Source organism: Cnephaeus nilssonii, assembly GCF_951640355.1.
Source record: "Cnephaeus nilssonii genome assembly, chromosome: 2".
NCBI lineage: Eukaryota > Metazoa > Chordata > Mammalia > Chiroptera > Vespertilionidae > Cnephaeus > Cnephaeus nilssonii.
Window position 1 is genome coordinate 101,868,492 of NC_137073.1, and position 15,879 is coordinate 101,884,370.

At 39.1% G+C, this 15,879-nt stretch overlaps 1 protein-coding gene across 2 annotated transcripts in view; it reads left to right on the top strand.

Annotated features, from left to right (window-relative positions):
* The window catches only part of CTNND2 (catenin delta 2), a gene marked incomplete at its 3' end in the record, with an annotated part of 782,663 nt that overhangs the window by 439,684 nt on the left and 327,100 nt on the right, over positions 1-15,879 (top strand). For both annotated transcript variants that reach the window (XM_079800721.1, XM_079800722.1), the window contains exon 6: positions 5,677-5,846. In XM_079800721.1, the coding sequence (XP_079656847.1) occupies positions 5,677-5,846 (170 nt within the window). The remainder of the gene's footprint in view (positions 1-5,676; positions 5,847-15,879) is intronic.

Sequence of the window (15,879 nt, forward strand, 5' to 3'; positions counted from 1 at the left end):
CCAGTGGTCGGCTGAAAAGTGTCCAGTAACTTTTGGCTCTTCTTCATTTCCTGTCTTCACTTGGTCACCAAGTCTTCATAAGCTTTTCTTTTAAAATGTCTCTTAAATAAGCAACTTCCTCTCCCTTCCTAATGAAGCCACTACCCCCACTAAGCTTATTGTAGGTTTCCTTTCTCTGCACAGCAAAGCCCTGGGCCTAGTCTCTCCAGGATCTAAGCACAGAGCCCTGCTGCCTTCACCATAAATGTTCAGAATCTCTGCTCTCATCCTATCCCCCTCCTTCCAGATGTGTAATACTCTGCAAAATCCCTCTGCTAAACCATTAAGATCCCCAAGTCTAGTCTGTTCAGAGGGTTAAGGTAACATAGAGGGATAAGATTAATATACCCTGGACAGTTAAACATCAGGGCAGGCTGCATGGAGGTGACATTTAAACAGCACTTTAAGAATGAGTTTTGAGGTTGACAGAGAATGGAATTTCAGGCTGAGAGAACAGAGAGAGAACTTTGTTTTTCTTATCTCTTTGCCCTGACACTAAATTTTGTTTTTAATATCAAGCAGGCCACTTTAATGATCTATGTCTTGAAAGTCTCATTGTAAAATGAAAGCTCACAGGGTGTTGAAAGAAAGCACTAAGTGATATATGGGACAGTACTGGTATAAGGTTTTTAGGACAAATTCCAATCAAGGCTTTATTATTCTCAGACCATGTGGCTATGTAATTAGATAATTAGATAATAATACTAATAACTAACATTTATAGAGCAACCTATATTTTTCTAATCACTTGCACATCCATTATCGCATTAGGTGCTCAAATGTGCAGAGATTAAATTTGTAGAGACAGAAAGCTGCAGTGTGGTTAAGAACAGGCACTCTGAAGCCAGACTGCCTTGCAAGCACCAAGCCCCACCACCAGCTCTGCAGTCTCAGTGAGTGGGATCTCCAGATCTGTCGCCACAACTAGGGATGAGAGTACCTTCCTCCCTGGAGTCTTGTTAAGATTCAATAGGTTAATAGACGTCAAGTGTCCAGGGCAGCCCCTGGAACTTCGGAAGTGCTCAGTGGAGAGTAGCTGGTATTACTAGCAGCAGCATCTTCATCATCATCATCATCATTATCTGTGCTTTCACCAACGGAAGGTGGACTAGAGCCCAGGACTGCTGAATTCTAAATAATGCCTTGGAAATGCCATACTGAAGGCATCTAGCATTTTCTGTATTATTGCAAAGAATGTAGTCTAGTTAAGGTTTCCTGTATTCTGGGACTGGTGTTCAGTTAAAGAGGAAATAATTAGTAATTCTAGATGAAGTCTCAACAAAATGAGTACACATGATTATGAAAACCCTAAAATATCTAGTTCCTTTCAGAAGAAATTGTCTTTCTCAGTTTGGCTTATTTCACTTAGCATTATATTTTCTATGTCCATCCATGCTATCCCAAAGGGTAAAAGATCCCTCTTTTTTACAGCTGCATGGAACAGACTGACATACCTTGATGTGGGGTTGTGGGGGACAAGAAGATCTAAACCAAAGAACTTATATACATATATACATAGGCCATAGAAATGGGCAATAAGGTAGTGAAGAGCTAGGGGGTGGATAGGGACTGGGAAGAGGGGGGTAGGGGGGCAAAACTGGAGATATCTATAATACTATCAACAATAAAAAAATACATTTAAAAAGAAAAGGAGGAGAAATTGTCTATACATGGTAGTGTATATGTTATTACAACCTGCATGTGAGCCTCAACTTCTACAAAGAAAATAAACATGGTGATCTTTTCATGTGCTGAGATTAGTCTCTTCCCACTAATGATGGACCCCAAGCTTCACCTAGCCAGCACTCAGATTCTAGAAGAGGTCCCTTGGGGAAGTCCCACAATCTGAGGGGTGAAGATTTCTCCTGCAAACAAACTGACTTCTATGCAGGGATGGATTTTTCAACCTTAAAATGCTGATGTGTGTATATGACCTAAATAGTGCTTTGTTGTTAAATGATAACAACTTCTGGACTTGGAGATGGAAGATGAGGATCCAAGTCTCATCTTCATTTTACCAAGTGTGTGATGCTGGCTGACTTCTCCACACCTCTAACAATAAGGGAAAAGATACAAGAGCAGTTTTATTTCACAGGTTGCTATGTGGTCTGTAGTTACTTCATATATTTGAAAGCATAATGAGACATTAGTGTTTCACTCCAGCTTTGCCCCAGGTGTCTTTCTAGGATCATTGGCAGATTCCATGGCCCTCATCTCTATAGCACCCTTAGAATTGCTCCCCTATGTCCACTTGGGACTAGTGTGTCTCGATCAGATCAAGGACACATGCTCTCTGAAGTTTTATCAGTTTATTAAAAAATGGTTTCACTTTCTCTTCCTGGCCCCTGGGCTGAGTTATTTTGAGTAGATACTTGAGTTCAGCTTTGTCCAATGATGTGGAAGGTTCACAATGTTCAAAGACATCACTGTGACCAGGTCAGTGTCCTGGAAGTATACATACCCGAGTGTGCCTTCTGCTTTCTGTGACCTCAGAGGACATTGTGACCCACTGTTCCTCATGGTTGAAGTTTCTTCTGGAGCAGTTAAGTGCACTTAAGGCAAGATTCCATTTCCCTGAGTGGAGTTTCAAGTCTAGGTCTCTTTCTCTCCTCCCACCCTAAGTGTTCTTGCATTGCTCCCATCACCTTGCAGATACATTGTGTCCTCAAGACTGCAGCCTAATTTTACCACTAGCCCAAGCACAACTTGATGGAAACCCTTGAGTTTTAGAGGGGAGAAATCATGGTTTACAGCTAAAAGCAATAAATGCTTTTGAAATCTATGGAAAATTGGTATTTTCTACTTCGATGCACAGTAATGTTGGTAAAGCTAATCAAGTGTTAGTTATATGTAAATTGTACTTGTATAATAAAGTAATTAAGACTTGTTCTATCATATTAGCTTTTTCCATATTCTCATGTAGCTGTACTTTCTAAATTGGAATGAATAATGCTGTTGATTTGAAACCTAGTGAGCGATGGAAAAATCGTTCTAAAATTTTTGCCTGTTGTCCTGACTGTTTCGTCCTTGACAGGTGATGTGTCACTGTTGTAATATTATGATATATTGCTCATTACTTCAATTACCTTTGTCAGAGTACATTGAGGTTTTATGCTGGAGATGTGTGAACAAAGTAATGAGATGGAGAATTTTGGTTTGTTTTCATTGAGTATTGATCAAATACATGGATGACTGTATAAAAGATGAGCAAATCTGATTATTTCATGATGTATATTTCAGGAGCACATAAATCATATTTTTAACTGAAATACCTTTTGAAAGGGATTTTCAGTTGTCACCTTAAGATCCTACAAGGAAAGCGTTTGTAAGTTTCTGGAGCTAATTTTATGAATCTATTCAGAATTTATAAATCGTTTCACTAGCTAACTATATCTATAATAAAATTCATCAGTGTAAAGTCACATGGTCTTTTTTAAAGGCAAATAACCAGGACATGAAACTCTTCTGCTTTATAGATTATGTTAACTATTTATATGAGAGTAAATATTTTATTTTATTCCATTTTATTGACATTTCCAAAGGTCTGTGTACTGTTGTATCTGTTTCAGTTTTCACTGCCCTGGAGATGCTTTATCTTGGAGTAGGAGATGTGGCAGCGCTTGGGCAGGGAAATAGCCCAAGAAAGTCTAGGGGGAAGGTACCTGTTGTTAGTGACCACTAGTCTTAGAGGGCTTTGGCTCTTCTACCACAGCTAATTTCCTTCCATTAGGTTGTGGCTTTCAGGAAGGTAGGGACCAAGGAGAAAACCCTTGGCCAGAATTCGTCACCATCCTCCCAGTGCTTACTATACCTCCTCCTCATGGCAGTCAGTCCCCATCCATCCCTGCCCCCATCAATGGTCCCCCTTTCCCTTCCCATCTGTGGTCTCCCTTCCCTTCCAGAAGCTCTCCCATACCTCAGCCTGCCCTCCCCTGGGCCTCAAAGTCCACTTGTTGGCTCTGTCTCCCTTTCTGGCAGTTTCCACATCAGCAGTGGGAACAATATGTTCCTGGCGTCCAGAATGGAACACTCAGAATATGCACTCCCCATAGAGACATCATATAGCTGGTGATTGGGCCTATAATACCATCAGTATGGATTAAACGATTTTTTTGCAGGCTATTGCAAACTTCGCCATCTGGTATATACTGTTTTCTTGGGACTCTATTTTCTAAATTAAAAGAAAACGAATTACAATTGTACTTTTGTTATGCTCTTCATGATGAAATTGGGTTGGATGGAAATGTTTTTATTTTTTTCCTTGACTTTTTTTCCAGGAACTGTACAGATTCCAAAGTCTTTACCATGTTAGTTAATTGTCTTATTATTCAATATCCAATGATGAAAAAAGTATTTTTACATTGTTTAGAATGTCCATCGGGGTACAGAAGGGATGGGAGGGTCTTAAGTGATAAAAATTACATGAACCAATGTTTTTTAAAGAGCACACATTATTTCATAAAAGTAAGGCTTATGCCACATCAAATTCGCAGTCTTGGTTGAAATATAAAGTTATGTTCTATTCTTTAAAAGAAAGAAATAAAGATCTTGAGATTTGCTCACACTTATTAGAAAAGATTCTATTGTCTAAAACAGCCAGAGATATATATATATATATATATAAAGGGTGAGATAACTATTTTGTCATAGTCTGTGTGTATGTAATTTCCTTCCATCCAAAAAGAAGTAACTTGCTCTGTGATTAACATAACATGAGAAAATGTGTGTTGACAAATCCTCCTCCTTCCAACTCTCTCTACTTACTCCAATCCCTTCTCAAACATACACAATGGAAATTGACAAGTATACTTCCACTCCTCTATACTTCTTTTTTTTAATTCCCAAAGTAAATATGAAATTTGATTAAAGAAATTTTGCTTAAAAGGAAAATGAGCAAACTATTGCAAGGATCCTATCTACATGAAATGCAAGAAAATAAAATAGTTTCTTTTGCAAAGTATAATTAAAGGATGAAGCCAGGAACTTTTTCCCACTGCTCCATCACTTGCACTGTCAGCCATGTTAACATCACCATTTGTAGCACTGTGTCCTGTCTTTGTTCTCCTGCTGTGCACAGATGTGATGGCAAAGATTACTAGCCATCAGAGATCCTCTGAGAAAGAGCGAATTCCACATTGTAGGAAGAGCTATTAATATTTTAAACACTGTCAACCCTTCAGGGGTTGAGGTATTACATCACTATTATACGATAAAATTTGTTACTGATTGGAAGGTTTTGAGAGTTTTAGCAGCCTGATAATTAAGTAGGAGATATAATTATATTAATGCAATTAATGTGCATTAATAGGTGGACTTTTAAATGTTTCTGATATTGTCTGATCCAAAAATAACTACTTGATTAACTAATTTGTCTCCTAAGAAATATGTCTATGTAGGTCAGGATGAGATCATTTGGGGAAAAAAAATCTACTCATTTGAAAACTCTAAACCTCCAAAAAAAAAAATCTCATTTAAGAGCTGGAGTCAAATTATATGGTCATTTTAGTTCTCAGAATTCAAAGCATAGATGGCTGGAATCATGTGTGTGATAATTCTAGGCTACTCTCAATAAATAATACATGTCAATTCTGCTTCACTGAGGCTGTCACTTACTGCTCTAAATGACTTTCAATGCAGGGCCCAGCCTGCTCTCCCAGAGTGCACTTCAGCTCAATTCCAAACCTGAAGGGTCCTTCCAGTATCCAGCCAGCTACCATAGCAACCAGACCCTGGCCCTGGGTGAGACAGCCCCATCGCTCCCCGCCCGCAGCACACAAGCCCGAGGTGCTGGCCAGAGCTTCAGCCAGGTATGTGTGAGAATGGGGCCCTCTGCTGTATTGGTCGGTGGGCTCCAAGGGAACAGTCCTGGAGCAGAGCTGTGAGAAGGCCACCGGACCCCTCCTGCCTTTCTGTGGCATGCCCCACGACTTCCTAAAGATGCCTTTGGTGCTGTGAGTGAAGGAAACGAATAATAAAATACCATTATGAAATAACACTGAGTTGTAAACATGTGTTCTTTAGGAATATCTGTGAGTTGCTCATGCTATATTTACACTGTATATATTTATCTGTATGGATTTGTGAATGTGTGTCCTTACTATTTCTGTGTCTATATGAGATATAAAGATCGCATACATTCTGCTTTTGTGTGTGCACCTGAAACAATTTTTATTCTCCTAAAAAAGCATGAAATTATTCTTTGGGGTGACTCATATAAAGAAACATAATGCCAATGCATAATCAAGTATATAGAACTATTCTGAAGATAATTGTGATAGTTCAGGAATAGTTATACTTTGTCAAGGTTTTTTGAAATGTGCCCTTAGTTGTTCCTTTAAGGTGTATATTTGTTCTTATAGTTTCAGTGCACAGATTCATTAACTGCCATTCAAACCAGCTACAGGTTAGCAGACATTAATAGTAGCTACTAATCTGATTTTTTTTTTCCCACAAAAAGTGTAATTGTTGTGCTGGATCCTAGATGGATGGGTGGATGGATGGATGGATGGATGGATGGATAGGTATATAGGTAGGTAGGTATTTTTGTTTTGAAAACTTCAGAGTTCAAGATATATTCTATCAACCTAGAAGATGTAATGTATTTTGTTTTAAGCTATTTTGAACTTATTTTCAGCAGCATACGGCCCCTTTAAATCCCTTGATCTTGGGATGAAGAACCCACAGCTCCAAAAGCAATCCCTTCATCTGGCTAACTGATTTCATCCTTTCTGCATTTATTGGGTGGTGCATATGCTATCTGACCCACCAGTGGCTCCTATAACAACCAAACCTATCTTTGTCACCAGTTAATTGTCATTATCCCATCCATGTGTCTTTTCAACTAAACTGAAAGTTACTTGAGGGCAGGACCATTTTCATCTTAATCAGCAGCTTCTAGCCATCCACATGGCCCCCAAGAAATGTCTGCTGACAGAGAGGAGGCAAGGCGACTTAGAATGGCATAGTACAGTCACTCTGAGATGCCTACACTAGGAGACATGGATATACATGAAGCAAAACCTGAAAAGTCTCAGTGCATTTCTATTATTAACTTATTGCCCAGCAATATATTTTAAAACCGATTGTGTTCTTTAAGAAAAACCCTTGTCCGTCATTGCTTTGTAACTTTTACCTGGTAATGCTGAGCTATAGAATTTGTGGATAAAAGGGAGTGGAAAATAAAAGATTTACTGAGAAGATAGGCCTGTCCCTTTTTCTTTATATGAGTAACCCCAAAGAATAATTTCATGCTTTTTTAGGAGAATAAAAAATTGTATTTATTATTTAATTTTTTGAAATAAACAAGTGAGATACAGCCATTTTTAACCCTGATATCCAGCCTTACTTCTAAGTGGAAGAAGCCACATTCAGAAATAAGGCACATTTTTATATTCAAATTAACCTATAACAACTATGGACTTAGCTTTTACCAGTTCTTAGACATGTACCTAGAAAAACCATAAAGTTCTACTTTTCTCATAAATATCTAAGACCCCTGTAATTTGAGTTGAAAACATTGAGTCAACTTTAAAAAATCTGTATTTCCATATGAAAATATGGAATGAGCATCATGAAAATGGAAATATTAATATAAAATGCAAAATAACTTCCACTTACCCACCTGCCAGGTAAATGAGTAATGCCAATACCTTTGCCTCCAGCTCATCACCTTTGTTATACCTAAACTGTGAGCATCCTGTAAACCTGTTCACACTTAGCTGTGCAATAACTAGCTGCAAAATCAAAGCTTCCTTATAAAAGTAAGGAAGTTACCATTTATTGAGCACCCAGAAATAATCTGTTTTACATACATCCTCATATTTAATCTCCCCAAAAGGGCTGTATTACTATTTACATTTTAGAGACTTGGAAACTCAAGCTCATCACATTTAAACAAGCTGTTATGCCCCATTTTAAGGCAGAAACAGTGATAATAGGAACAGAATCTTGACTGAGTTGAAATATGATCATTCTAGAAGAAAGTCTTTCATGGGGGTCTTTTATATTAATTAATTTATTTACTTATTAAATTGATTGGGGTGACATTGGTCAACATGAACATATAGGTTTTAGGTGTGGGTTTCTAATGTCACAAGATCTGTATATTGCACCATGTGCCCACCACCAAAGTCTAGGTTTTATTATATATATATATATATATATATATATATATATATATATATATATATTACTTCAATCAAATGAATCTATAGTTTGAACCTATTAAGAGGTGTATAAATGCGGACAAACAATGTGGTGATGTATCTGTTTCCATGTTGTGGGAGTCCCTCCTTGTAGGAGTCTATTATCTTCCACTAACTTCCATAGAGTAGAATGGTAGAAACTCTAAATTGACAAGATTGGGCCTCCCATTTAAACTCTGCTTTAAAGTTTAATCAGAAAGTATACCTAAGTTGTAAAGATATCAGAGCTCTGTATTTGAAGTCATCAGGGTTATAATTTGGAGGCATCTATAAATATGAATGTTCAAGGTGATAAGTTGGAGGCAAAGGTTATTGGCATTACTCATTTACCTGGCAGGTGGGTAGGATCTAATCTAAATACTAAAATCCTAAAATCTAATTCACTTGATTCATAGGAGTGAGGCTGTTGGTGACATATCTGAGTCCTGTTTATTTCGGCTAAGTGGTGGATGGCTATCAGTACCATGATTTACTAGTATTTTCAGCTTTAGTGTGCTGCAGTATGAGAGGTGTGTTTTATTGAATTATAGGACCTGTGACTTCAAAATTGTCAGAGAAATGCTGAACATGTAAGCCAATATTTTCACTCAGCAGTTAGCTTTATACCTTGAAAATAAGGAGGCCATATCCCATTCCAGTAAGATCTTCTTCATTGGATTGTCTTGGGAATCCCTTTATTCCAGTTATTTTGTAGAGTCCTGTTGACTTTCTTTTCAATATTCGGCCGGGTGTTAAATCTCATTTCTTGGAGTCTAGATTAATTTTCAGAATATCCTGTAGTCATAAAGTCCCAAAAAGGGCTAGTAAATGTCAAATTATGGCAGTAGATGTCAGACCAATTCAATAAGGTCAATAATCAACAGAAAAACATTTCATTGTTTGGTCTTGAAGAGAAGGTGTAATTCTAAAGCAAGTGATTTTTCAATCTCAGTGATTTTCTCTCATTCATAAATCACATTGCAATGCAATTTCAAAGCAATATCACAAATGTTCAATGATGCTAATTTCAATTTTTAAAAATCTAATTTATTCAACATAATCATCCTTTTGGTTATCAACACCAGGCTCTATGCCAGGCCCTGGCAATGTGTGCACAGCCCACATGGCCCCATTGTATCAGTTTGAATAAAACTGGGTCACAAAAATTGTCATAAAATATTCGTTCTCTTGCATTTCCCTAACTAAAATCCTTGAAAGTCATTCTCCTTAGGCTCTAGGATGAGTTTGTGGGGCTTGGCTGGAGGAGAGAGAGTATTAGAATCTTCCCAAGAACCCCAAGGCCTTTCCCGGAAGTAATAGGAGTTCGTGTATATGTACTCCTCTCCTTGCTCTGAGCATTCTTGTCAGCTACCCTGCTCCAGCATCTAACAGTCTGTAGGTTACCCCTCCATTCTTCCCTTCCTCCTCTAGGCCAACCTTGACCTTTGTGTGGCTGTTTTGAGGTGCCTCCATCAAAATAGAGCTAGTCTTTCCACTACATTTATGTGTCTCTGGGTTATTCTTTAAAGCATTCAGGGTGTTTATTGTGTGCCTGCTGTATGCCATGAGCTGATATATATGCTTGGGATGAAATGGTAAAAAATAAAATGGGACCCTGTCCTCCAAGGACTATTCTAGAATCAGTGGTAGGGACTCAGAAAATCAGCACAGTAAATAAGTCAATTGCATAGTTTTTTAGATGACAGTGGTTCCTATAAGGAGGAAATGAATGCAGAATAGGATGAGTGGGACTCAAAGTGGAGGATGGATGTGGCATAGGAGGCCTTGTGGAGAAGGTGACCTTTGGGCAAAGACATGAAAGAGAAGAGGGAGGGAGCTGGGGGACAGCAAATGCATGGCTCCTGGATGGGGTGGCCTGGCTTGCTGACATTACAGCAAGGAGGTCAAGGTTGTTACAATGGATGCAAGAATGGTGAGGGGATGGGAGACACAGTCAGTCATTGTGTGGAGCTTGTGTTTTTACTCAGATTGAAATGAGGAGCAGGTAGAGAATGTTAAGCAGAGGCACAACATGGCCTTGCGTATATATTGAAAGCTTCATTCTGTCATATCACATATAATAATACCCTACAGCAAGTTGCATGTAAGCCTGTTTCTTCCCATCAGATTGCCTTGCTGCAGGAGCGGAGACTTACAAAATTAATCTCCGTATCCCAAGTAACTGGCTCAGGGTTCACCAAATGTGCATCAGGTTCCTCCAACCCCGGTCTTATTCTTTATAATCATACTGCAAAAGGCTGTGGGTGGTGAGACGTTAAGGGAGTTGGCTGTCCTCCAGGCTCTGTCTGCTTCCACTCACATACCATTTCCTATGGATTACATGAAATGCTGAATGTAAAGCGTCTGGCACAGAGCAGTCACCCTAAAATAATGTTGGTTTCTCCCCATGTCCAAACATAAAGTAGTCTCACCAAGCATTTCGCCCTTTAAGGAAACCAAATGTGCAAGATGTAAGAAAGTCTCACAGGAACCTAAAGATTTTAAAGCCACTTTCACGTTCCCCAGCAGCACTGAAGAAGTGTGTGCACCGGCATAATCCTAGGGAAACGCCTGCTTGCTACAGGAAGTTAAGAATTGTGTGATAGTTCTGTTAGATAAAACTGAACAATAGCAGAGACTCTAGAAAAGCAATAAACTTGGAGAAGCAAAATTGCCATTTCTTTTTGATCCGGCCTATCTATTTAATGTTGCACTGACTTCTGTGTCTTAAAAGTTCTCATTGATGCTGTTTCGTAATATATGCTGTGTGCTCACTTCTGCCAGAGGCTGGTGTGTTCGTTGAGTTTGGAACATTGCGGATGGTGCACTCTCACGTCAGGCAGTTGCTAAGGTCAAGGGGAGGGAGAACCCTGTGGACAGTGGGCTGGTGGACACAGAGACCCACAGAGTGCAAAGGATGAGCAAATCCCTAATAAACGCCTCTATATTGATCGTATAATGACAGGCATTATACAGAAAAACTAGTGTAACATCACCCAGTTTGCTTAATTATGATACAAGCTGTTTACTTGGAAAACACAAAATCACAGAGATATGTTTAGTGGACATTATGCAGCATTCAGAGGAGAAATGATATCACTTTGTATACTTTTCTTGGCATATTTTGGGGAAAACAGCAGTTTATTTGCTTTTGAGAGAGTGTTCAGATGCCTACCTACTGGAAATGTTTTGTCATTGTTCTGCTTTAAAAGCTTCTCCCTCCCTTTTCTCTTTCCAGAATAAATATATTTAATCTGACTTTAATAATTGAAAACGTTCTCATGGCAGGGAGAGCCATGTATGCATTCTACTATAACATTTCCTGTTCTTAGCAAATATTTGAGCTATTGAAGTCATGCTAAATGAGCATCTTGCTGAAATAAAAGTTTTATGCGATGTAGTTTTGCCAAAGCTCTTGTTTTTTTTTAGAAAGAGCTGCCATCAAGAAACCCCTCCTTATATATTCTCAGAGATAAAGTTTTATTTTTTCTTCTAAATGTTCTTCCCCCTGGCAGACCCTATTAATGACCATACAAAATACTTTCACAATATTCATTCATAATTATCCTAATCATACTTTTATCAAAGGGAGGCCCGAGGGAAGGCAAACCACCCAGGATGCAAAAACCTACAGCTCTCTGTTTCCTGGGAAATGGATCCACTGTCACCTCCATCCAGCTCCACTGACAGGGACAGTGTGGTTTGCAAGATCTCTCTCACCCACACTCTCCACCTCTTTCATAATTTGGGGACAGTCGTGCAAAGAGAAAAGTATTTAGGTGGGTCTCCCTTATTGTCTCCAAAATCATAGCTCCCCTGGTTCTTTGAAATGAGGTGTTCTCACCAGAGGAAGGAATTCCTTCCAAGTGCTTTGTTTTTTTCAGTTACTCAAGTTTACTTTGCTCTGGGCACGTTCAATGTTAGCAGGATGTCACTGCCTGGTAACCCCAGCCTTTCTTTCCTCATCTCAGCGGTAGTGACTCCAGGGACAGTCTGTGAACTGTGTACAGAGCCTCCTTTTTACTTTGTTTCGTGTTTTTACCAAAACCAGCCCTCCTCAAGGGAATTGCTAGACAAGGTACTTGATGATTTTACTTGGCTATTTCTGAAATCAAATGTTTCTCACAGGATCAGGATTTTCTACCTTGGGAATTAGTTTAAAAAGTGGCACTTTCTGAAGACAATTTCAAAGGAGAAGTAAAATTTTGGAAGCAATGCTAGTAGTGTTCAAGCACACTTATTTTATCCCAGGGATTAAGTTCAAGGGCAGAAAACTTAGGTGGGGATGTAGATTCATTTTAATTGCATCATATTACAGGACATTTCATCTGACACCTAAGGAAGACTGTTTACATTGTGGAGTTGCTGATTTCTTGTTTCCAAGTGGTGAGAGTAAATGTCTTTGCTCATATACAAGTGCAACCTAATGCCCTATGCAAACTCAGGCTAGAAAAGCTCAACAAATTCTCAGACATTGCAATCAGCATACGTAGCTGATATTACTAAATCACACCACCAGTTTGTTTTGGTTTAGAGTGGATTTCTTCAAAGATGGTATCTTAAAGCGTGTCCTGTTTTGGGTTTTTAAAAATTGTTCAGGCTTTTTAACTCTTGGAAAGAAGAGTCTTCCGTCCTTGTTTTTACTTTCTCACCGCCCTGTCACCACTTAACCCTCTCTTCACTCCCTCTAACACCCCGCCCCACTCCTTCCTCACCAAATCCATTGCTATGTTCCTGTGTTCTGGCTCTTCATGGCCCTCCCCTGGCCCCGACCCTGTGGCTCTGCGTTCCTTTGAAATGTGCTGGCTGGCTTTGCCTCTCCGGACACTGTTTTGCCAGGACTATTCTTCCCAGCAGGGACTTTAGTCACCACAACCAGAACTGCCTACAACCAGAACTGCCTACAAAGGGGAGACTCCATGAATTATTAAGCTTGCAATCTGATAGTAATTCCCAAAAATGACAAGTGATGAATACGGCCGAAGGGGAACACACTGCTTACCCCAAGTCACTAAGCTCTCCTCTGGGAAGCCAACTCTGTCACCGTGGGCCTGGCTGCCCAGCAATCTGGGCAAATATCCTTCTGACTCCAACTTGGGGCCTGCCTGACAATTCCAGGAAGCCTGGCAGGTCTAAATGCATCTTCGTGAGGACTGCTGGTAAACCAGGGACCTGCTTTCTGAATGCGGTTTTCTTCATTGGCCTGGGTACACATGACTTGCAGTCAAGATTCCCTAGAATCCAGACTTTCAAGGCTCTTGTTGACTGGCCGTAAGAGACGGTTTGGTTTGGTTTTCACTGCCAAATCCCCCAAGGATGAGGATTACATGAGTTTTCAAGTTCAGAGAAAATTTTCCCCTATCATCCCATGCCATCCCCACCCCCTTCACAAAAGATACAATGAGAAGGAATCTGGAAACAGCTCAGCTCTAGGTTGAGGCTGATGCCACATTCTGGTCCAAGAACACCCTAATTTCAGGGGCTCAAACGCTCGGAAAAGAACAATGTCATCATTGTGAGGCAGATAGTATTCTGTACAAACAAAAATACAACAACAACAGATCAAAGTAATGTCAAGGTGAAATACTCCCTGTGAGAAGATTATAGGGTGACCTTCACAAACATCTCCTTAGTTGTACTTGGACTATAGTAGGCTCATGCTAATGGTTTATTGACTTAATGGGGGCAAATTAGTGCATGGAATTTGAATGCTGTTATTTAATGGGAATAATGTAAATATTGCCTAAATTTCCATTTCACTATTTTCCACTACACTTTAAAAATACATCTGCCCTTAAACACTTGTATAAAATAGTTATACATGCACTCCACAGTCACACAGGAGGACTCAGTGTACACATGTGAAACATGCAAACATATAATATAAAAACCACTACTGTAGTATATTCCAAATCTGATCCCTCTGAAACTTACACATAAACTATCATGCAGATGAAATATTTAAGATGACAGAGTTTTATTGAGTTAGGTGTATTGCTCCAGTCTCATTAAAGCACAATTCCTACATGTTTTAAATCTGAGGTATAATCTACATAAGGCATTCATAGAAATTGGAAGTAATGTTTTTCATTTTTCTCTTGATGAAGTTCCCATAATAGGAAGCAAGAAAGGAATGTCATTTAGTGTTCACAAAACTCTGCCTGTCAGAGGCTATTCTGTCAGGGCATCTGCTGGCAATGTTCTACTTGTCAATTTCACATAGCTGGTCCCCCATTTTGGAGGGGTGGGAATGACAAAGTAGCCCTTCAAAGAGCTGAAAATAAAAACACCAACAGGAACTGTTCCTGCCAAGAGCTCATGCTGTGATCCAGGACAGTTTTGGAGCCCAATCTTCTCCAAATCTATTGAAATTTTTTTTATATCATCTTTTCTCTTCTAAAGGTCTCATCATCAATGAAAATAGAATTTTAATTCGCATTGCTAGTACATACTCATTCCCAACTATCCTCAGGGACGAAGGGTGTGGTTGTCTTTTTTCATTTTTTAAGTGAAGTTTTGCAATTCTAACTTTAAAATTGATTTATAGTTCAATGGTATTTACATACATTTAAGGTAGAATTGAGCTTCCACGACAGTAAAGTGGATGCAATGCTTTGTGTGTTGAAATGTGTTTATATTGTATTTAGTCCAATGAGCTAGATAGTAATAAGCCAGCCTATGAATTGGGCGGTAGGCTTGAAGTGCAGCCTTTTGTATCCCTAACTGGCTAAGAGTTGCTAAATGAATTATACAATGGAACAAAAATAAACACAAGAATGAAAACAAGCTCCCAAAAAGATTACTATTTTTGTTCAATTTATGTTAAAAACATATTTCTTAGTTTAGCCAAAGAACCATTCTTAGACACTTTTTACTCCATAGGCCATCGAATGGAGTGTAACACCCCTGGATTATATATTGTAAACTGCAGAAGGGCTGATACAACTGTGTGATCCAGTAAGGTAGCCACTGGCCACATTTGAGGACTTAAATTCAACTTAAATAGTTCAGATCAAATGTGTGTGAAAATCCAGTGCACATGTCAAGTGCCCACTAGGCCACTGTGTCTGCTGGCTGTCATATTAGACAGTGAAGATTTTAAACATTTCCACCATGAACAATATCAATCTGAAAGAGTATATAACATTTTAGTGGTTGTTTTTCTCTTCTCATGTAAAAAATTATTGGCTAAATTTCACCAATATCTTGCAATATTTAGAAATATTTTTGATTGGCTGCTACAGCCTGTCAAAATTTGTAGATCTAGTGTGGCAGTGCTCAAAACTTCTGCAGATTTGTGGCTATTTAGCAAACCTTATTAGACAATAGTATCCAGCATAGTTAGCATTCCTGAGACTCAAAGTTCCAACAAATTAAAAAAAAAAAGTTCCAACAGATCAAAAGAAAAGTGTTTGCAAAATTTATTCAAGGTTTCTTTAGGATCTGTGTCATTCTAATATTTAAATATTAGAATAATTTTTATATTGGTATTGAATTCATGCACCAGCGGGGTCCCTCAGCCTGGCCTGAGGGATCGAGCCAAAACTGGCAATCTGACATCTGGATTATGAGAGGGCGCAGGCCAGGCCGAGGGGCTGGGGAGGGATGCGGGAGGTTGGCCAGCTGGGGAGGGACAGCGGGAAGGCTTCAGGGTGTG